The sequence below is a fragment of the Bolinopsis microptera genome, chromosome 5, assembly GCF_026151205.1.
Source record: "Bolinopsis microptera isolate Bmic1 chromosome 5, MBARI_Bmic_1.0, whole genome shotgun sequence".
Lineage (NCBI taxonomy): Eukaryota > Metazoa > Ctenophora > Tentaculata > Lobata > Bolinopsidae > Bolinopsis > Bolinopsis microptera.
Genome location: NC_087076.1, coordinates 2,092,780 through 2,116,515, shown reverse-complemented (window position 1 = coordinate 2,116,515; position 23,736 = coordinate 2,092,780). Strand labels below are relative to the sequence as shown.

At 38.8% G+C, this 23,736-nt stretch overlaps 5 protein-coding genes across 6 annotated transcripts in view; 4 read left to right on the top strand and 1 right to left on the bottom strand.

The window, feature by feature from the left end:
• LOC134815049 (calcium and integrin-binding family member 3-like) overlaps positions 1–5,036 on the top strand; it is a 69,384-nt gene extending 64,348 nt beyond the window's left edge. For both annotated transcript variants that reach the window (XM_063823507.1, XM_063823506.1), the window contains 3 exons: positions 873–983; positions 1,270–1,415; positions 4,358–5,036. In XM_063823507.1, the coding sequence (XP_063679577.1) occupies positions 873–983; positions 1,270–1,415; positions 4,358–4,436 (336 nt within the window). In that variant the 3' untranslated portion in view covers positions 4,437–5,036. The remainder of the gene's footprint in view (positions 1–872; positions 984–1,269; positions 1,416–4,357) is intronic.
• LOC134815046 (uncharacterized) overlaps positions 1–15,175 on the top strand; it is a 79,520-nt gene extending 64,345 nt beyond the window's left edge. Inside the window, exons 2-6 of the mRNA XM_063823499.1 lie at positions 13,565–13,762; positions 13,864–13,992; positions 14,095–14,239; positions 14,521–14,663; positions 14,780–15,175. Of these exons, the coding sequence (XP_063679569.1) occupies positions 13,565–13,762; positions 13,864–13,992; positions 14,095–14,239; positions 14,521–14,663; positions 14,780–15,034 (870 nt within the window). The 3' untranslated portion in view covers positions 15,035–15,175. The remainder of the gene's footprint in view (positions 1–13,564; positions 13,763–13,863; positions 13,993–14,094; positions 14,240–14,520; positions 14,664–14,779) is intronic.
• On the top strand, positions 5,159–8,311 carry LOC134815041 (F-box only protein 21-like). The gene is made up of 2 exons (XM_063823492.1): positions 5,159–6,706; positions 7,724–8,311. The coding sequence occupies exons 1-2, from the start codon at positions 5,202–5,204 to the stop codon at positions 7,869–7,871; spliced, it is 1,653 nt and encodes a 550-aa protein (XP_063679562.1). The 5' UTR covers positions 5,159–5,201; the 3' UTR covers positions 7,872–8,311.
• Positions 8,710–9,612, bottom strand: LOC134815050 (uncharacterized). Its single transcript, XM_063823508.1, has 3 exons — positions 9,470–9,612; positions 9,211–9,335; positions 8,710–8,961 (listed from the first exon to the last, which is right to left on the bottom strand). Exons 1-3 carry the CDS (start codon positions 9,605–9,607, stop codon positions 8,802–8,804), a joined length of 423 nt encoding a protein of 140 aa, XP_063679578.1. The 5' UTR covers positions 9,608–9,612; the 3' UTR covers positions 8,710–8,801.
• Positions 15,176–15,386: 211 nt separating the features above from the next.
• Positions 15,387–17,515, top strand: LOC134815154 (hsp70-binding protein 1-like). The gene is made up of 7 exons (XM_063823658.1): positions 15,387–15,506; positions 15,663–15,837; positions 15,957–16,014; positions 16,155–16,318; positions 16,538–16,725; positions 16,832–16,997; positions 17,110–17,515. The coding sequence occupies exons 1-7, from the start codon at positions 15,390–15,392 to the stop codon at positions 17,193–17,195; spliced, it is 954 nt and encodes a 317-aa protein (XP_063679728.1). The 5' UTR covers positions 15,387–15,389; the 3' UTR covers positions 17,196–17,515.
• The last annotated feature ends 6,221 nt before the right edge of the window (positions 17,516–23,736 follow it).

The following is a 23,736-nucleotide window of genomic DNA, read 5'->3' as shown; positions in this document are numbered from 1 at the left end:
TTCACCAGAGTCTGTTATCTCCACTACTGTCTTTCTGAGATGTTAACATGTGCCATGTTTATAGTTCATACACTCCCACTCGCACTAGCCTCAATATGAACACTAATGTTCCTACAATACGGTACTAACAGTGACTAAGAGTGATACAGAACTGTTCCGCACCGACTTGGTATTAAGCCAAATTACGCAGTTATACGGAATATAACAACCCAAAGGTTCATGAATATTCCTTTTAAAGTGAGACAAACTTGTCCATTAGAAGAACTGACATATCTTACTCATGAAGCCTAATACCCTTAATAGTCTATATGCATCATTTAACTACAAGTTATAAATTATTCAAAAGCCCAAAGGAACAACTTAGTGAGTTGTTCAAGACAAAATTAAGGTTTGTTTAATAGATACCTGAAAATAAAGTAGACAAACTTACTTTTTAAATTATGCCGTGTAACAATGTATAACAATAAAAATAGGAGCTTACACTGCACTGGTAAGACATAACAAATTATCTCAGAATAGAATAGATTTAAACGAAACCACCGGAAGAATTTTGGCATATTCTCAATTTCTGTTACTTATAAGTAATACACAGCTGCACTAAGAGAATTATACTTCACAATTATTGAGTAATCCGTCACTCTCTAGAATTGCAGATTAGTAATTAGTGATACCAGTTACGGTGGCAGATGAGATATCAACTTTCGTAACACAAAGCTAACATCAAGAATCAAGATGGATTGTAATGTGTTACTGAACAGGGGGGGGGGGGATTGAGGGAAGGTTACTGTGTATATTTTGGAGGGCCTGTAATGATAATGGTAATGATTATTGTAGTTGGTTCTGCCGGGGATTATTGACCAATGTTTCCGCAGGTATTTTCAGAAGATCTGTCCGGAGACATGACATTTAGTGACTTCCTGGACATGTTAAGTGTTATGAGCATGCAGGCCCCTAAAGATCTCAAGGCTGCTTACGCTTTCAAGGTGTGACATAATTATCAGAACAAATTGGGGAGCTTTTTGAAGCCCTCCCCCCCTCGTCCACCTTTCCTCCCCTATTCTTTAATTACAAAGGAAATCATAATTTTACTGCCAGATGGAACAACTATTTCATGTTACTCCTTCATAATACACAGCTTGTTCTGTTCCTTAAAGCTGGATTGAGTTCGGTTTCAACATTCATTACCATTATAACTCTATATTGGCTGCACCTGTAAACATTACCCATTATACAGGCACAGACTCTTGAGTTCACAACCTTCCGTTTCAGATCTATGATTTTAACGATGACGGAGAGATAGACCGCACTGACCTGGATGAACTAGTTAACAGAGTGACAGGGTTCAGGATGAAGACGGAGGATGTGGACGGTATTGTGGACGAGATATTAAAGGAATGTGACATGGACGAGAATGGGTAAGTTCCCGTCTAAATGTGCTTTTATCTGGCGCAGTGCCAATTTGTGTGGTTTGTTAGTGACTGTGGGGAGGCCAAGAACCCATAGGGGCATGGACAATTCGACAAATTTTTTTCAAGACGATATTGTGATGTCTTCGACCGAGGCAGATAAGCGATAAATATCCGATAAAATAAAATACAATTCATTCCCTGTTCCCAGCAAACAAATGCATTTAAGATGAACAATAATTAAACGTGTAAATTATAACTGTAAACCTCAAACTACAATTTCGTAAACTGGTCAGCCCAGTAATCCCACACAATAGGCCGTGGATATCACCTGCGAACCTAACATCTCATCTCAAGGCCTGCCAATGGACCTGGTAATACTTCATTAAGAAACAACCAGAGGTCTGATCTGGAGACCTGTTATTATAAGGACACGTTCATAAAAAAGGTGCAATTCAGCTCTCAATTTTTTTAGCCAAAATTTGTTTTTTGTCAAAAATGAACCTTAATATTGACCAACTTCAACCAAACTTTCAGAATATGCTTGTTTTTACATAATGAAGGCTATGTTGGCAGAATAATTAACAAATATTGATATTTGGGCAAGTTATGACACAAAACTCACTTTTGTGACTTTAGAAGCCACTCACCCATTCATTTGAAACCAGATTGTTGTGCAACGTACTTGAAGGTGTTTAATACACACTTTTAGGTAAGTTAAGCGATAAAGGGCCAGAGAGTCACATATAAATGGCTGAGATAGAGCAAAAAAATCACAATATGGCAAAATTTGTGGAAATTAACGTTTTTAACGATAGATAGCCAATATCAAAGTTCTGAAACAATTTTTTACAGCTCAAAATATGGTGCAAGCAAGAAATTAATCAATTATTTTCTGTTAAACGGTCACAATCGACACAAAAATCACATCTAATTTTAAAACAAAGTTTTAATCATTTTCTAGACTCATAATTAGACATTTAGACTGTTACTATTTTGTTTTGCTACATTTGAAATTATCTTAGACTGTTCTGAGCATGTAAGGCTACATATAAAACACATTTATCACGTTTGAAAGTTTGAAATGCGAGAGATTGAGTTTATTTCTCAAATTTGCCATCGTCACTTAATTATCTTCTGAAATAGAATATAAATGATGAATCTTAGCTTGTTTGATTCTCCTATCTTATGTTCAAGTGATATAGGGCTTGTTTCAGACAATAAAATCACATCAATTGGTTGAATTAAATCCAATAAATTGCAATATGTATGATAGAGAAAGACCAACTGTGTTGTATCATAGAACTATAAAATCGATCTGAAATTGCTGTTAAAAAACGTTAAAAACTGGTAAGTTGGTGCCACTGTTGACTCAAATATCACACAGCACACATGCCGAAACTCCTTCATTAACTAGAGACAATAAAAGTTGATGATATAGAACGCAGAATAAAATTAACTCTGTGGTTCAGCAAATAGGTCGAGATTTTTTCGTGTGATTATTGTGCCAATATTTGACCGAATATCGATTTCAATGAACTTTTCAGGTCTAAAATTGTCTCAAGAAAAAGATTTGATAGCATAGAAAACGCATACATAATCGTTAATGGGCTGAAACTGCAATTAGATAGTCACAATCGCCTTTTATACGTGATTTTTGTGTTCAAAGTCGGCCTTTTTTGTCATCATGCCTGACACTATTGTTCATTAATCAATTATAAACGATTTTGATAGCTTCAAAACCGATTTCCGCTTCAAATATCACACTTGACTTGAAAACTACAAGAATAGAAAATAAGTTAGGACTTTATCTTGTGTGATTATTGTGCTAAAAATTGACCGATTATCGATTGAAACCAACTTTTCAAGTCTAAAATGGTCTCAATAAGGGATATAGACCAAAGAGCAATGAAAAAATGTACGATAAATGGGCCTGAACAGGAAGTTGATAGTCACAGTAACTTTAAATATGTGATTTTCGTGTTAAGTTTTTGCCTGGTGTTACAGTTTTCAATTCAGATTACTATTTAAAGTGTTTAGTCAAATTCATGATACATAGCAGCAGTTCAAAACCTAAAACACTGTAAACAAAAACAAACACACGAAGTACTGACAAATTTACTGCCTAGTAACACACTACAAAGAAATGTGATTATTGTGTGGAATTTAGCCCCACTTTGGCAAGCAGAATCACGAAACTCAAGAATGTATACACACACGATGACATCTAGCAAAATTTTAATATCCAATTAGTGAATTAAGCACTTCAAATTCACCTCTGAAAATCGGCCATTTTTTACATTGAAATGTGATTATTGTGCTAAATTGGCCCTCTTAACGAATAAAAACGTGTAGAATCGTATCATATGACTGATAAGAACTTGTACTATCAATATTGACCATACAAAATGAAAAATAGGCCCCATAATAGAGGTTGTGTTAAACCAAAAATAGAAATTTTGTGACTTTTGTGTTATTTTCAGAGCCCCAAACTAAACGACTATCACTCCGTAACTAAGGAAAACAATTATTTGGCGATTTCAGCATCGCAAAATTTGAACGTTTAACTTAACCATGGGATGATTATCATGTTTCTCATTTTGATAAGAAGACACAAAAATCACAGTTAACAAATTTTGGCTGAATTTCATCTTTTTTATGAACGTGTCCATAAAAGGACCCAGCATATAACCCGACAAATCAAACTCAAAGATTAAATATTTATCCAATTTAATTTAATGATAGGGCATTTGTTGTCGCTATGTAAAATTTTCCAGATGTGTAGTGTAGTAATTATGGGTGAATATCTCATTATTTCGGTCAATGATTGTCATAGAACAATTTTTTTGCAAAATATGTTTAACATTACTCCACGAGTATTGGAGTATTACTATTATCTTACTTTGCACAACTATCCTACAACAATTATAATAACAATTATTTCCCCTCAGAACATTGACTCCCGCTGAGTTTGAAGACATTCTCCAGAAGGCCCCCGAGTTCTCAGCTAACTTTAACATAGAAGTTTAGGGAACGATTTGTAATCATCAGTCAGTGAGTACTACTACAATATGTTCTCATCAGTTACTCTTATCTCTGTTATCACTACAGTGTCTGAGTCAGATTGAAACTTCCTTTACTCATGAGCAACCATCTGCTTTGAGACTGAAATCCTAAGAAATCACTTCTTCGTTGTCTGGACATCAAGATTTGTGCTTGAAGAACAATGAAACCCTTCTCTCATATATGAGTATATCAGAAATTTATTTATTTTATCAGTAAATTCTTAACGTAATTCTTTGTACTTTTTTTTGGGTTCGGGACAATATGTTTTGTTTTTTTAGTTTAGTTTTAATTTAGAAAGCAACCGAGAAGCAATCTATAATTTAATTTGTTTTCAAAATAATGGCAGTTAACAAACTCACGTTGATACAAAACTGCCGGCTTTTGAAATTTGATCCGTATGTACATTGTACATACCGTTGACTTAACTTTAATGTTAAGTATTGTTCATACTTAACTGTTATATTTATTTCCATTTCCTATCAAATTATTTTTAGTAGCTGTACTTTAGTGGTATATTTCCCTAGTTGTTGTAAATAACCATGTATAATATGTAATCCAACAGTCAGCCCGCCTCTTTATTCGTCTTGATTTCCATTATCATTAACCTGACAATTTTTGAATCTTGTTTTGTATATCGAATTATCTGTAATCCTGTTCTGTACCAGGCTTCAAGCTCAATAACCCCAAGTACCCCTAGGATCATAGCAAAATGTAATGCATTGTGTATGAATGCCCCTGGACCTCCCCCTCGAACTAGTAGAACAGATCCTCCGCCGGCTCCCCCTCCGGGACCTAGTCCACCTCTCCTCCCTCTCCTCCTCCTTCCATGACCTGGTCCACAACTCCCGCCTCCTCTGGACGCACCACCTCAAGGCGAGCAACCTCCTGGTGCTCTCCTCTGATGCTCCTGGATGTGTTAATAATCTAGAGAAGTTTAAAGGTCGGTATCTGTGTGTTAGAGAGCTAGAGGAGCACCTGGAGAACCTATCACACCAGCACATCCACAACACTATAGTGGAGATAGACCTGGACCAGGACCCCATAGTCTCCTGTCTCCTGTCTCCTGACCTAAGGGAGATCACCCACAGACACCTTTCCAACTCCCTCCTCTCCTCCAACAAGTTCACTTCCCTCACCTCCAAACTGTACTCCCGGCACCTGCTGGTAGCCCTGACTCAGGCAGGTATTATCAGGGAGCTGATGAAGTGTGTTCCTACAGAGCCCGGAGCAGTGTTCCAGGGTAGTCTGCTTATCTCCCGGTGGGTGGGGGCGTGTCTGGGCGAGCTCAGTATCATCCACTCTGTGCAGCCTACCGAGTGTATTCCAGTGCATCAGACTGTTGAGGACATTGTTAACCAGTGCCGAGCTCGGCTCACTCCAGCATCAAACATTGAGGAGGTTCTAGGGGTCATCAACAGAGTTCTTTATCAAGATTTCGGACTGAGAAAGAACGCTGATAATTACTATGATTTTGAGAATAACCGGATAGATAAGGTGCTGTATAAGAAGACAGGTATTCCAATAACAATAGCTATCTTATACCACGAGGTGGCCACTAGACTGGGACTCTCCCTCTCCCTAATCAACTTCCCTCGACACTTCCTCCTCTCCTTCCAGGGCACCAGTGGAGACACCATGTATATAGACTGTTTTAACGAGGGTGACATCCTGTCCCGGACCCAGTGTCTCCAGCTGTGTCCAATGTCTAATATTGCTGATAAGGACTATTACTTCCAGCCTACTACATGTCTTCAGGTCCTCTCCCGGCTTGTTAGAAATGTTATAGCTTTCGGTCAGATTGTTCCCATTCACCACAACAGAGCCTTCTTCGCTCTGAACCTCTACAAGATAATGTCTTATCTAGCTCCAGAGGATTACGATTCAGCAGTGCATGCCATGAACTTTTCTCTAGATCTCCGTATCAAGTGTACCTTCCTGCAGAAGTTTACGTGTATAGAGCCGGACGTGTGGTCTAAGTACTGCAGGAGGGTAGGACAAGCAGCCGAGTCTCTGAAGGAGCACCTCAGTGTGAAGCGCAGCAAGCCTGACAGAGTGTTGTTCAAGATAGGGAGTGTGATGCTGCACGTGCGCTACAACTACACGTGCGTTGTGTACGGGTGGGATGAGTGTTGTATGATGGGAGAGCAGTGGCAGGAGAGGATGGGGATATCCCAGTTAGATCACCAGGCGAGTCAGCCTTACTACAAGGTTCTGGCTGAGGATGATAGTGAGAGGTACGTTTATTGGGTTATTTATATTCAAGGGTGTCTAACCTTATAGCTGGACAATGGTCATTGTTGAAATTATCTGTGTGTAATGTGTATTGTTTGAATAAACTTTTACTTTTATTTAATAATCTCGTATATTTCTGGTGGATCACGTGAGGCAGAAAACTGCAATCTTTATACTCCTAAATCAAGATCTCACAAGGAGTTTAACTATCTAGGAACTAAGGCCTGGAACATATTATCAAAGTCCCTTAGAGAGTGTGACGACGTTAAGAAATTTTCTAAGTTATACAAAGAAACTCTTATGAATATGTTGCTAACTGATGAGAATTACCAAGGGGATAACTCTTACGATAAATTCATGATCCCACCCAACACTAGCTAATGTATCTAGGCAGTTATGTTATTTCGGTTAAGTTATCTCAGTACATAAGTGAATCCAATCTATCCCCTGCAATCAAAGTATTTCCATGCCTATTAAGCTATTACAGGAAATTAGGAACATCAGTGGAAAGGTGCACTGTCAATCATTATTGCTCCATACCTCCAGTCCTCCTGTTATGTGCAATTCTCACTGTATGCTCCTCATTTGTATCAATTATATTGATGCTACATTGTTATTGAATATGAAATAATTTTCAACCGTATTAATTTATTAACTTATTGTAAATAGCAAGTTTGACAAAGGGATTACGTTTATTTTACCCGGAGTTCGTTTAAGTTTAGTATTGTAAATAGTTAATTTGACGAAGGGAATACGTCTATTTTACCCTGAGTTATGTTTTAGTTCAATCTTGACACAATTTTAAAATTATAATTTAATTATTTTATATATATGTATTGTCCATAACTAGGGTGGCCTGCTAACAGAACCATGATCTGCCTTGATTCATCCTTCAGCACAGAGAAAAGCTCCTTTTTTTTATACATTATGATTACAGAGGATCTGATATTTAGATATATATTGCTGTGCTGTAAAAATTGACTTTATTTATTTATTTATTTAATAAACAATTCTCTAAGGTACGTGGCCCAGGAGAACTTGCTGGAGACTCGGAGCGTGTTTATCTCTCACAGAGATGTGGGAAAGTATTTCTCAATGTACGATGGGGAGAGGTTCGTGCCTAACGCTGCTTTGAGGAGTATTTACACTTATCTGGGTAACGACTGAACCTGCTGAGAAGTATGAGAGAGGGTCACGTGGGTTTTTGTATATTGGCGATGTGTTACACGTGCTTGAAATTGATTTTTGTAAACTTGGAGGATGTTACCATGGTTACGCGGGAGTTTGTCCAGAATTATTTTCAGTGCAAAATATTCGAGTAATTACAACGTGTAATGCGTATAAGATTCCTTTAATTTGTGTTAACATTAGATTTTGGGAAAGCTCTTTTAATGATTTATTTAACACAATTAAGTAAAACTTTGTGAAGTGTGGGAGTTCATTTTGACCCCAAATGATACTACTTTGAACTTTTATTAACTCCCTACTGGGAATGATCGCAACAATTTTCACATCTTAAAACATACTATTTAAATTTGATTACTTATAATTATGTAGTAAAATTATTTGAATTTTTCAACCCAGTCACTTCTTCATTTCAAAGCTTATTTTTAGTTTTACTAATTATTTAAATTCCATGCAATTTACCTTGAGCATGAAAATAACAGGCAAACCTCTATTTAGCGAGTATCTCGTTGGAAGTGCACAAAGAATAGAGGATAATAGTTGTAATAAATACTTGCTAGAATATCTGAATAAGCGATTAAAATTGTCCTAAATACTGCTTATAAACATTGATCTAATAAAAGTTCTTAAATTGAATGACCCATTACATTACCCATTAAATGCTCAATTTAGTTATTATCTAATAAAACCATCTCATATAGGATGATGTCATCGATCTCACCACGGAGGGCCTGAAGTTGTGAGTACAAACTCCACACCAAAGTTTTCACTGATTAGAGTTTATTGAAATTATTTATCAAACATATTATTCTCATATATCTGCATATAATATACCTTCTTGTTAAGAAATATTAATAAACTGTCAAGTATTATAGTCCTGAAAATTTAACAAGAAAAAAGATAAAGTCCCTGTTAATTCCTAGTAGATTTCCACTTTTTGAAGCTGAACTTTGGTTTCTTCTTTTCATCATCTGAACTACTGCTGCTCGAGTCCTCCACCGGAATTTGATTCTTAACTTTTGTCCGGTCCTTCATCGCTTTGAGCTCCTTCATATGCTGCAGCTTGATTCTCCTGTGCGGTTATGTGCGGTTATACTGTTAGTAGTAGTAGTAGATTACACTCTAAGTGTGGCTGTTAATTGTACTAATGTTAGTAGGGTTCACATGATCACATGAGGATAATGATACAGTGTATGTAAACTTGCTCTGTAGAATATAATAGAGATTTGATTATTCTCACAGTACCATAGTTACACTAAGTATTTTCTCAGTACCATAGCAAATGCAACACTTATAATTCTCGTCCTACAATTGCACTAACGTTTGCGCCCTGAAGAAATGTCTAAATTCCTTGAAGTTGATTGAACCATTTCCATCTCGGTCAAGTGACTCGAACAGATCCTCTATTGCGTCAAAATCACCGATACCAAAATCTTGTAGAACTTTCTGGAAAAGTTGGGTGGTTATCGGAGTATTCTGAGTCACCAGGAGGGGGCCCTGTTTATCTACACTTATGCTCGACCTGTACTCCATAGTCGTAAACTTGAAAGTCAGAAACATAACATTTAAAATAACCTCACCTGGAACTCAGCCTTACTGAGGCACTCATCATTATTCATGTCAGACCCCGTTATGACGTCATACACAGCCTTGTTCAGCTTGTCAGGGTCCCCTATCATCTCCTCTAACATCGCTATCTTATTGTCCAGTGTCTTCATATCCGAGAACTAGGGTGGTAATTAGGTAATTAATTAATTAGCAGCTTCACACAGCCCACAGGTTGGACTCCACTCAGTACAAAGATTTTGGGAACTAGAAATAACGCTTCAGTTATCTGCACAAAGATTAAACGCCCATTACATGAGACCACCGATATTACCATTCCTCGGTGGCTTTAAAAAGAGGAAGAGTGGATAACGTTTAATAAACTGAATATCACGCACGACATGAGAGTTTTACAGTCAATAAAACAGAGGATAAGGAAACATTATTAGTTAAAGCGCTGAACAAAAGCCCCATTATAAGACACTGAATAGTGTGACTGTGTTACGTGGTGTAACGTATTATTATCGGCAACAAGTTGTGGAGAATGTTCAGGATAGACAAATAAAGGGCTGTGAGTTATTAGCCACCATGTAATTAAAGAGTAGCACATCTGGTCCTCAAGTACTACTACCTCAATATAAACAAAGGTAACTTGATCTAACTTTTACACCTCTCTCTGGATTTAAACACCTTGCTGGGGGTCAAATACTGCTCTTGTGGTACAGATTGGCAACCACGTGCGCACTTTCAGATCCACATTTGTTCATTTGAATGTGCATACTGGGATTTTAGATTAACCTTTAAACTAAGTGTACAATCCCCATGGAATCCTGTTCGATCGAGATTTAACTGTAAAGGCTTTACCTGTCGGCTGTCACCCTATTATTCAACTGAAAATACCCGCCGCATTGAATTCATAAAATACACAGATGGAGCTTTTAGTCCATAACAAAACACAAGACTGAAGAAAGGAGCTCTCCACTCAAGTTCTGAAACCATTCTGATGTATAATCCGAATTTCAAGAGAGCTATTATCTTGTGACTAGCACAAATGTAACGCTTTTACAAGAGAGGCTTTGAACGGAAAATTTTATTCGTTTACAACATCAAACACACCACTTATATAAAGGACTGTGTTATAGTGTGTAATTATTGAACAAAACTATGTGGCTACATAAACGCCACATAACGGCAAATATGTTAACTCTATGTTATTATAATTCTATAAATTTATTCACGTTAACAAGTGAAACTAACGGTAGCTTTCCAACTAAGAGTGTCATGAGGGGGGGGGCCAATGGCATAAATGGAGAAAATGGAGAATTACTCATGGGTTTTTCCATTTTCTCCATAGAAAAAGTCTCCATTTTATGCCATTTTATGCCATTTTATGCCATTGAAAACCTGAAAAATTGAGAATTTCGAGAAAAATTATTTAAAAAAAAAGATATTTTCGGCCAATAATGAACAGAGTATCATGAAACATGGAGAAAAGTGGTTTTTAGAAAAACTTTGAAAAATGTTGACTTAGAAAATTTTCGGTCCGAGTCATTTTCGATACGTACCTCCCGTATCGAGAGCTCCGGATTCCGAGCTCGTGTTGCAAAGGGGAGGCCTGCCTTCCGAGATCGCATTACCTCGAGTCCAAAATTGTGTATCGAGGGGAAGGTGTGGACTTCGAAAAACCGAAAAAATATTTTCGGCAAATAATGAACAGGGTAGCATGAAACGTGGAGAAAAGCGGTTTTCAGAAAAAATTTGAAAAATGTTGACCGAAAAAAATATTTTCGGCTTATAATGAACAAGGTAGCATGAAACGTGGAGAAAAGTGTTTTCAGAAAAACTTTGAAAAATTTTGACTTAGAAAATTACCCCTCGGTACACAATTTTGGACTCGAGGCTTCCCCCTGGTAATGCGATCTCGGAAGGCAGGCCTCCCCTTTGCAACACGAGCTCGGAATCGGGAGCTCTCGATACGAGAGGTACGTATCGAGAATGACTCGGGCCGAAAATTTTTTAAGTCAACATTTTTCAAAGTTTTTCTAAAAACCACTTTTCTCCACGTTTCATGCTACCCTCTTCATTATTAGCCGAAAATATTTTTTTGGTTTTTCGGTTTAAGTCTGCACCTACCCCTCGATACACAAATTTGGACTCGAGGCTTCCCCCTGGTAATGCGATCTCGGAAGGCAGGCCTCCCCTTTGCAGTGCGAGCTTGTTTCGACTTTCGAGGATGTAGGTCTCACTTCTCAGTGCCTATTACTCTCCCCTATTACTCACTCCTGCTGTAGCCTGTAGAAATGACTTTACACTAGGCTTGAGTAATTATGAGTTTGCTTGAAGTGTGCCTCTACTAACCTAGTATAAGCATATAGTACCCTACTATGAGCTTTCATAAGCTTGTTACGCCCCTAGTAAGCGTAAATAAACATGTTAGGATGTCCAATTTAGGTGTTAAATGGTGTTAAAGATGAAATTTCGAAGAAAAAAATTCATGGCATAAAATGGAGAAAATGGAGAATTACTCATGGGTTTTTCCATTTTCTCCATAGAAAAAGTCTCCATTTTATGCCATTTTATGCCATTTTATGCCATTGGCCCCCCCCCCCCCCCCGTCATGAGTATCATCAGGGGACTACTCTATATATTTACTCTATATATTTACTCTATAATATGATCTTCCAGGTGTGTCTACTGTAGTATCTAATGCGGCTCGTTGATTAGCGAGATTCTAAATACTAATGAGTTAATCTTAGATTTTGAAAGTTATATAACTGAGAGACTACGGTTCACTATTGTTGGAGGGAAGGTAGCGCAGTTGGTTAGAACGCCTGTCTTACAATCGTTAGGTTGCGAGTTCGAAACCCACTGACTGCCTGGTCGTGGGGTGAGCGTCGTCGACGTTCAGCTAAGGATCATGAGTGGTCTATGCAGCCCCCCGGTCTACTCAGCCGAATACTCGAGAAATCGGGTGTGAGGGTTAAATGAGGAGCTGCACATTGCAGCAAAGTCTCGGACGAAGAAAGTATGGTACACACTACCTTAACCGTCACTGGCCAAAAAAGATCCTTCGGCTTCCTGTAATTGGCTGGTTGCACTTGTGTAACATTGTGGCTGTTGGAATACACCGAAGTAAAATAAGTGTCTAGATTAAAAAAAAAACGAGGACCTGTCCATTAAGCGTAAACTCTAACTGCGTTTAGTGAGTATACAGTGCAGGTAAAGTATACAGGTAAAGTATAGAAAGTAAATTCCCTCACCCGTTTGTGTCTTTCCATAGTGGACATCGTCTCCCCATTATCACCAGTGCTGGACCGACCCTCCATCACTCTCACGCTTGACTCAAAACAAAGCACTCAAAACAAACGACTCAAAACAAAGGACTCAAACTAAAATACACAGTTCTCAAAACTCAGTAAATTTGCAGAACCTCGGTAAGCGGATTATAAGAAAAGCAAGTGTGTGTTACTCCCTGCTATGTTTACTTAATATTACTGTTCTGCTGCTGTCACGTGATCACTAATTGGCTGTCACGTGATCACTAATTGTTTGTTGAGTGTTCCAAATTTCTGGTATTCACGCCGAACGAATCCGCTCTTTTAGTGAAACGTAGCAGTTCCACGTTCCAATGTAACTGACTACAAGTTGAAATATATTCATCTACTCAAATTATTCGTTATAATATAATAATTTAAGTAGTGTTGATTATTTTCTAGAATTCCCATTTTATTGAGAAAATGCTGTCGTCTAACTTGAATGTACAGTACAATCTGCTTAGATTACATTTTACAGGATGATTTGTGTGGGCTCCCCCGCAATAAACATGGCCGCTATTATGTGCCGCACTGCCTTATCAAAGTGAATACGAAGTTAATAGATAGAGTGTGTCTTTGGGAGGGGGGAGGGGTGGGCTCTATATACAGCTCCTTTAATTACAACATATTAGTTTGATAGAAAAGCGGTCCCTGTTGTGCATACAAAATAAATATTCTTGTCAAACAAGTGCAGTTCCCTCAACACACTCATTCCCTTGCTGAATGATATATTACCCAGTTAAATGCATAATAAGCTAAATTTTATTAATTATTAATGATTCATGATGCTAAAAGAAACATCTCCTGAATTAGGATATGTATGCCACGCCCAAGGTCTACGACGATATATTAGTCGCAGAGTCTAAGATCTCAATGTACAAAGTGGCCCCAGTTTATGACGACATCTCCTTGCCTGATAAGGAGGATGGTATGTGGGTCCAGGATCTGGAGGCAAGACAGGACAAGTGTCTCAGTGAGCTGGAGCTCTTCCAACAGAGACTTAACAAGATAGAGGTGCGTGATTTAGAGTCTAACTTTACACATACTTCAGACCATGTTTAGAACAATTTCTTCAACGCTTTTGATTTTTTATTATAATATGACCACTATTACAGGCTGATTGCTGTGGAGTGAAGGCTGCAGAGAACACCTCTAAATTTGACCTGGTTGTAGGGTGCAGTGTGGGATCACCTGCTGTGTACATGACTGCTATCATGGCTCGCAAAGTCAACTGTCTTATCAAGGTAACATTTCCTGTTTTTATAGCATCTTACAAGAACGTGAAATCTGCGAACATCATTGCACGTGGTTTTGAGCAGCGTAATGGTGACCATTACAAATTTCAGGTGTTCTCACATTCGACTAACACAAAAGAAGTAGACAGCAGCATCACAAACAAGTTACTGCGTGTCAACAAAGGAGAGACAGATTACTGTGGCATCAACCTCATTTACAAAGATACTTCCTCTCCCTACTTCATGGCATGTCCAGGTAACAGCTCAAATAGACGGGTCACACGTCTTTAAAGGTCACTGATCGTAACCAATCGATTCATCACCCTAAATCATAAGGATAAGTCGAGAAGGGTTCGGATCAGGCGGGGGTGCCCTCAACGAGGCATACTCTCCCCTTTCCTCTGGAACCTGGTAGTCGATGATCTCCTTACCTATACTGCAAAAGACATACCGGGTTACCGTATCACAATTGTTTTCAAATATTAAACCGATATCATTCGGCTGCTGTATTAATATTAAACTAACTTTTTGTGTCAGGTCGTCAGGTAGCAGTCAGCGGACTAAGCAATATTCTGCGTTTCGTGGCTCGAGAGAGGAAATACTCCAGTTTATACGATGAACAAGACCTTCTGAATGCGGCCCTTATTGATGAGATTCTCTCTGTCGTGGACTCACTTGAGGTTTGTTAGAGCAAGGAAATTGTCTACAGAGGAGTATATTTTGAATAATTATTCATGGTCGCCTCTCCCAAAACTCACATATAACATTACTAACTTTACCCCTCTCCCTACCACAGCGGGTGAACGTGTCGGCTTCTGAAATAGGAACGATCCTCAACACCCTCGCTAGCTACCTCAAATCCTCTTCTTATCTAGCCGGAGATGCGCTCTCTATAGCGGATATCGCCCTGTGTTGTCACCTCACCGCTATGGACTCTAAACTCATCCCCAATTCTCTTCGTACTTATCTTAGTGACACAGTGAAGGGTAATTACGAGATGAAGGTCCTTAAAGCCTTCCTCAACTGGACTCCTGCTGGTTTAGTGGTTTAATGAGACGGGTTTTTATTATACATTTTAGTGTTCATGTCTTCTTTGGGAGTTTTATTATTTATATGTTTAACTGTAGTTTATTGGATTATTTATAAGGTTTTAAATCTCCTAGGAATTCATCAGCATTCCTGAATAGTTTAATTTTCGCCTTTTGATTATCATTAAATTGTTTAAAATCTATTCAATATACATACTACAAGTACAATACTACCTAATGTAAAAGATACCAATAAAGCAATCGCTCTTTTCATGATTAAAATGATAGATTTACGGATATATTAAATTAAATCAGTTGATTGAGAGCCCCCCCCCCCCCCCGGCCCCCCCTCTCATCCAACAGCTTATCAGTATTAGGATGGGAGATGATGAGAACCTTCAGAACCACCCCAACTGGAATGCAATTCTCCAGTGGTCACTCAGATTCCAAGATGAGCCCTCAGAAAACAGAGTACTGGAACCCATGGACCAGGAGGTTTGTTATTTATAATTAAATCTCTGATCATGATAGTAGGAATACCGTTTTTCATTCAAAATAACGTTAAAAAAAATCCCATTGTTATAACCGTGAGTCACCATTATGGGTGGCAAGTGTTTCTGCCAGCAATGTATTTACCATAGATGCTCTCAGAGACGGCAGTTTCTAACGAGAGCGTTTGAGAACTACTCTGCAATGGTAGCGGATCCAGTGAAGAGTATGAGAGGACACGTGGTAGTTCTAAAGAACCCTGACAGCTCTAAAGAGGAGTGTGTACTGGCTCTGGAGGATATAGCCGACCATGCTGAGGATCTGGACGAGGCTAACGGTGGGTTTTAGTAGGAACGAGAGGGGATATGGTGATATAACTGTGTACATTTATCTGTCTCATTTTAAAACTTGTTAAGAAGACTGCTGAAATTATTTTCTCATCAGAATATTCCTCAGATCTGTATCTAATGGGTGGACTACAAGTTTGTTGTGCCTACATAAAACATAACGATCCGTAGGTTTTATATTAGGGGATTTAATATGGTTACAGGGTTTTTAAAGGAGGTTTTCAATGAATTCAAATATTATCAATTTGTTAAATCCCCCCCCCCCCCCCCCCCCCCCCCCCAAATTTCAACACTTTACCCTGGTCAGGGAATTACAGAGTCTGGCGTGCGAGGTGATAGCCAACGCAGTGCAGAACAACGAGAAAATAGCTCAGTTCGCTAGCGATACCTTTGTGTTGAGTGACCTCCTGAAGCTAGTTGATAACAGCGCTAACGATACTGTCAGAGTTAAGAGTTTACTCGCAGTCTCTTGTAAGTATTTATAAGGAATGGTACTCGGAGTCACGAACAATAGATCAATAGTTACGAACAATAGAACAATAGTGACCAACAATTATAGTGACCAACAATAGAAGATTGCTCTATATTTTGAAAATAGTTCATGGTGTATTTTGAAAGCTCCTGTTAAAAAAACCTTTAGTATCCTCTATATGTTTCAAGAACCCCCCTCCAAGTATGTTTGGTCTTCAGGTCTGGTGCGGGGAAACACGGCAGCCCTGGAGAAGTTTAATCAGCACGAGGGTTACAATGTGATAGTAAGAGCACTTCAATCCCCCCTACACAAGCTGCAGATAAAATCCCTCTTCCTAATCAACCATGTGTGTGTAGAGTCGACGGATCAGTGTCAACTCTACTCCAGTATGGGAGTACCTCATCAGGTACACATAGACAAGTTCATTCTGAGATTTGCTGACTTTTAACGCGCAATTCATAGTATATTCATGGTTTTTCCCGAATTTGGGAGCAATGAAGATTGTTTTTCAGTTATTTGCGATGTGCGACAGGTTCGCTACAGAAGACAGAACAGCTGAATCATACGACGCCACCTTACAAATAACTTTAAAGTTGCTCTTGCATTTAGTGGAGCGTTGTGATGTACAGTTCCCTCCTCATGCTGCCGCTTCTTTTGAAACTTTGAGAGTTTGTTTAGGTATGCAGTATTTTCATATGCTTAGACGATGTTCAGAATTGTCTCGCTCATAATTAAAATTTTTATAGTCCCCCCCCCCCCCCCCCCCCCCCCTAATATGTTGATTGCTCAGTGGAAGACAGTGTAGAGGAAGAAAGGGAGATATGTAAGAAGCTGAAAAACCACTGTCCTGCACCAGCTGATGAAGTGGACAGATAGCACTGATAATCTGAACACTGGCGTTCAAAAGATTGTAGATTTAAATTCAGAATAAGATGATTTGAAGGATCATATTTAAAGTTGAAGGACTATAAGTATGTCTATATACAAGTATATAAGCTTTTTATTATGACATTTTGGGAGGAATTGTATTTCAACTTTTGGCCTGGAAAGAGAGAGAATTAGCATTGAATGTGTTTTTAAATTATGCTCTCAATTTCCATTTCATGTGGCATGTTTATCGATTAATCGTGTTGGTGGAACCAAAGCACGGAGTTTAATATGTTATAATTTATTCTGATATTTATTTATGCACTTTTAATCACTGTTTCTTGTCTCGATATAAGTTGTCATACGTTGTATGACCCGCCGCGCACGACTGCGCGGCTCCCCCTGTATCGTAGAAACTCCCCCTGTATCTAGAAACTATAGTGAAGCGACAGTGGGGGTCACCACGTGATACAAGATATAAGTATAATGCCAAGTTCAAGAGATAGTGATCTGTGGTAGGTATGAACCTACCTCAAACCTACATGACACAATGTCAATACTCTGACGATAGTTGTCATACGTTGTAGACCTGCCGCGCACTCGTGCGCGGCTGTATCGTGGCTTTCGCCACGATACTTAAAGTGAAAACTGAAATGACAATGGGTGTCACGACGTGATACAACAGTGTCATTACCAATTACTTTGATTCACGATGTCAATCCTTCGCAGCTCGGTGAGGCACAGTGGTGCATCTCGCCGATCTACCGAAGTAGTTGCGAGAAGCATTATTTGATGCGCGCGCGACCCAGTAGTGCATCGCGCTACAACCAATTACTTGATTGACGATGTCAACCCATCGAGATCGTTGCTCTGCAGCAACAAGAATGCTAGTTCGCGCGTCGAAGCGGCAAAGTCCTCCAATGCCATTACATATGTTGATCTGCTTCATGCTACAATCTCGTCAAGGTGGCGAGAAGCATTATTTCGTGCGCGGCGCCCGGTCTAGTACTATTGTGTAGTGGTGCATCATCTAGTCATAACCTTGTGTCACGTCGTGACTCCCAATGTCGTTTTATGTCACTATTGTAGGTTTACAACCTACCAGGACGCGCGCCGAGTTGGACTCGTCGACGGTCCTGTAATTCCAATATATGGAACAGATATTTTACGAGTATCAGTGATACTCGTAAACTATCACCCGTTAAATGTCACTATAGAGTTTTTACGATACAGGGGAGCCGCGCGGCGGGTCATACAACGTATGACAAACTGACTGCTGGGCCGAGCGCATTAACAATTAAATAATGTTTGCCTTCGCGGCATTCACCTAACCATGTGCTTTCGCGCCACTTCGGGCGCGCTTGTTTCACAAGCGCGCCCGCCGTGAGGCGGTCGCGCGCTACTACAAGCGCAAGGGCTCCGGCTCTGGATAGAGCAATTCGCGGCACATTGTAGCTATGCACTATTGCGGTATAAGCTCCGCTACGAGCTTTTAATAATTTTTACTAGTTTACTAGTCTATTAACTACCTTGCTAGTCTTATTTATATATTGCTCGCTCCTCCTCACATGTGACACTTGTTTATGTTGTATCACGTTGAAGCTTGAAAAGAACGCCACGCACAGTGTACAGGGATTGGCGTGCCAGTTAACATTCATTCCTTGGTAACTTCTTTACTTTGAATTTTGATTGACGATCGCGATGTCAACCCTTCCAGATTTGCTCTAACCAGAGCCCTCTAGCTTGCAGTAGCGCGCGACCGTCGAAACAAGCGCGTCACGCATTGTAGCGCGATGCACTACTGGGTCGCGCGCGCATCAAATAATGCTTCTCGCAACCACACACTTCGGTAGATCGGCGAAATGCACCACTGTGCCTCACCGAGCTGCGAAGGATTGACATCGTGAATCAACGTCACGCAGTACGCATAGACTCATGGCTATGTGAACTTCCAGGTCGTTGCTCTGCAAATTAGCAGAGCAACGATCTAGTCAGGATGCGAAGTAAAAATGATAGTTTGCGCGGCACGTCAAAGCGGCGAAGTCTTCCAATTTTGAATTTTCCCTTAAAATTCGTAAATATTTTGTTTTTGAAAAATACGATTTTTTTGTCAATTCACAATTTGAATCTTTTGTTAAACACTTTTGTTGGGTTTTTTATTTTCGTCGGCGCCGTAGTCCATCCCTAAAATTCATGGTCCAACTCTGCTCGAGGCAAAAATTATATATTTAAAGCTCAGTTTTCCCGCGGAATCCGGCCAGTCCACCAATACAAGCTGCGATTGGAAATTTAAAATTAATTTTTGGTTGTATGAATGTCTTCCTCCTTGTTTATGGCATACACTTTCACCTATACTAACTATACAAAAAACTTATGACAAAAACTGTAACAAGAACCATCAAAGAACACATTACGGGGTAAGTGGTTCTTTTCAAACCTGTAGTGGCATTGAGTCAGGTTTAGAGGCTCCTGTGTTCACTCAATGGCTGAGAACTTTGCCAATGAAAACAGCAAAGGCCTTCTCCTACTCGATGCATCAAATGCGTTCAACAGTTTACACCGAGAGCAGGCCCTTAATACTGTTGAAACAACCTGCCCTGTGTTTTTCCTCAAAAACACCTATGAAGTAAGGACAAAGCTCTTCATTTCGGGGTCAAAGTCAGGGGAGTTCATCTGGGGTAGAGAAGGAAACACTCAAGGAGATGTTGCAGCAATGCAATTTTACTCCATAGCCAGCCGACCCATAACAGATGATCTCATAGCTTATGCAGAAGCAACCATGGTGCGGTATGCTGATAAAAGCTCCGCATGCGGAAGATTCATCCAACTACTTTAGTGGTGGAATAGACTTTGTGACATCGGTCCGGGATATGGGTACTACCCTAACACTAAAAAAGACCATTATAATTGTCAAGAATCACGAAGACCAAACTGAAGCAGAGACTTTATTTGGGCATCTTGGAGTTAAGATCACGACATCTTGAGAACACCATCTTGGTACTGTGGTAGGCTCAAAGAAATACAGGGAAGATTACATCAATGAAAAAGTTGAGAAATGGATAACAGATATTGAGCAACTTGCTGATATTGCATCTGGAGAACCACAGCTGGCTTATTCAGCATTCACCAAAAGAGTATGCCACCGATGGAGGTTCTTTATGAGGACAATACCTGATATTGCCTGAGTACTTTGCTCCACTGGAGAGCAAGATCATGCATGTGCTCATTCCAGCCCTCCTTGGTCGTCCAGTCAACGAGCACAAGAGAGATATCCTCAAACTTCCTGTTCGATGTGGCGGGCTGGGCATCATCAATCCTGTCAGGATAACATCCCGTGAATATGTTCAATGAAACGAAAAGTTTTCAATGAAACGAAAAGTTTTATTTTACATTCCTTTAATCATAAATAAAATAAGAGCTTAAACCACAAATTAGTTAGCTAGAAGTAAACTTGAGGAAATACTTTCGGTGATTGTATATAATTATTTAAAAAACTTTATTTGGTTGTTAGTATTTTAATTATGGTAAGTAGTTGAATTTAGTGAGACAAGGTCAGTTTCTCTATTATCTTAGAAAAATTTCTACTTTACAGTAGGCAATGCTGAGTGGCAGGAATGAGGGACCAAAACGCTTGGGGCTAACAATGGCCCATTTACAAACCACTTCAGACATGGCAATGATGTCATTTATGCTTAATTCGTCTGAAACTGACCCTACTGCACTTGTAACATTCTATAAAAATCTCTTCTAAAATAGGTATAAAAATGCATAACACAAAACACACAAACAAAATGTTTATAATCCTTATATAATAAATTTCTATAGAACTTTTAAATTTCTATAAAACTAATAAACCTATATATATATTCATTTTGCACCCAGAGAAAGATGTGATCACAGAGGTAGTTTCGATATTATGTTCATGACAAGGTATGTTACTCAGTAGCGGTAACTGAAGACCTTGTTAGTTCGATCAACCAACAAGACCGGATATCACCAAGCTGGACCTGGGCAAGATAAAAGAAAAGAAAGAAAAACTGAGGAAACAAAAGAAGGAGTTTCTCTCCCAAAGGTTCAAGGTGCTCTATAATGAGCCAGATCATCAACTTAAGAACCACCTAGACCAAGCAAGAGAGAAGGGCCGGGAGCCTCAACATGACTCTCAACACTTCCACTGAACAGTGTCTACCACGCCCTTGATTGTAAACTAGGTTACAGATACATTTTCATGTGCCACAATGCCATCATGGAGACCTTGAATCGGTATCAAGGTCTCCATGAAGGTATATATATATGATTACCTGGGGACCCCAGGCTATAATGTTCATAAACATAGAATAGAGATTCGGCGGAATGAAAGGCTGAGCACCGCCCAGTAAATATATGATTATTTACTAGGTTGCCGTTTGGTGTGAGCAATAGCGAACAGCACGCACACTCCTTTGCCCCATCAACCTATATCTAATCTATTTAAAGAGTGACAACCATACACATTGAATTAGGATTCCTTTAAATATCAAATTGATTTATTGTAAACTTGTTTACTCTGTAATAAATGGCATAAAATTGAATTTTTGTTTAACTGAATTTTTGTTTAACTGATTTATTCTACAGGGTTTTTTGGAACAGAGACAAAAAAATTAACAAAGTTGAATCGCTGGTTCAAATTAGCTTAACAAATTAAATTTGTAAGCTTTATGAACTAATGGCAACCGATAATGGGCATTTTGCTCCTTTATAAAATTTTTTATTGTTTTTCAAAATCAGGACATTATTTTTGAAACACCCTGTAGATGCCTCGAACAGTTGTTCCTTCAATTTCAAAGTGTTTGAAGTGGAGGGATACCGCTCTTCAGCATCTGTATCATTTCTCTCATTCTATGACAGGGTACCAATGGGTTTAAGAAGGGTTGATTCGTGATACAGGATCAATATGTGATCCGATCTGAACGCAATATACACAATCTATAATATGATATTGCAGAGGCAACAAATTTATTTTCTAATAGTTTAATACTGAATTGCTAACTATATTCATGAAATTATCAAAAATATCACATTATATTGATTTCAATCCTTTAATATCTTTTTTTAATCAATTTCGGACCCCACAAACCAAGTAAAGACAATTTTTTAACTGAGAAAAGACAATTTTATTATTTGTCACCAAAAACCCTGATTTACCGTGGGTTCTTTCTTTTCCCGAATTCTGCGGTAAATCAGGGTTTTACTGTACCAGTGTAATACTGAGTATTATCAAAACTAACGAAATGTCTCATCCCTTATTTGTTGCAGCTGCAGAATGACTAACAGTGCTGAAGAAGAATTCTCGGAAGGTAAGATCTTGATACCGAGTAGAAATTTTGGTATTAATCCATTTAAGTGGAGTATTGATTTTAAGATAGCAGTTCAGTTGACCGACAAACTAGTGCCAAATATGTTTATTTTTATGGTCTTTTTGGCTATGTATCCCCTTATATTGTGTCTAAATATAAAATATGGCCAATTTGGCCATATCATTTTGGGCTCACAGTTCCATCAGAATGAAAATTTGTATGTAAGATTGCTTTTGGGCACATTTAAAACATATCGGCCCACTTTCAACCGTGGTGTGGGTGCCCATTCTCCTAAATTTGGTCACATGTCTTAGTACCTTGCGAGAAATTTATGTTTGACATAATTCCGGTGACCTAAATGATTTGGGAACGAAAATATGGGGATTTTTTTCTGAAAACCGCCACATTTCGTACCCCAAATTAAATTATGGTATTTGGGAATTTTTTTCATCTCATCATTTACAAAAATGAAACCCAATATTTGAGAAAATTAAGTACAATAATCTTCTCTGATCAGCTGTTTCATCTTGTAAACAATTTCTCTGTTATCTACTACTCCCGAAATTTCACCACCGTGGCCAATATAGTAGTGACAGAACTTGCTTACTTTTAATCATAATGGAACGTGTCCAAAACTATTTTAAAGCAATTCATGATCAAAATGAAAAACCACCGACTTTCGTACCATTTAATTATGTCTTGTAAGGTATGTTGGTTATTGGTATCATTAAATCAAATAAAACAACAAAAAGTCAGGCTGGACCAACAACCCCTTATAATTCTTTCCAGGAATTATATCCCCGAAAAGTCGTGAACACTGGTAACCGATAATTTCCCACAAGGAATAATATTATCAGGACAGACTGCGAGTCACCTCAGACTGGCTGGCGGGAAGTTTCAAAACAAATAACAGTTGCGCACTATATATTACACACTATATTGTATCAGCGCACGTATCACATTACACATTTTTTCATACAGAAACCGAAAAAAATTATAACAAATAATATCTTGGCTTAGTTTCGTGCCCCGCAATCCCTCCGCTAAAGCGTCCAGAATTATCGGGGGTAGCCAAGGTATTATTGTATTATATAATACAGTTAGACCTCTATATATACCGGGCCTCTTGGGGAACGAAAAGTGCAGAGTATAAAAAAATCCTATTATAGAAAGGTTAACGTGATCCCAATTCCCAGCATAGGTGCAGATTTCGT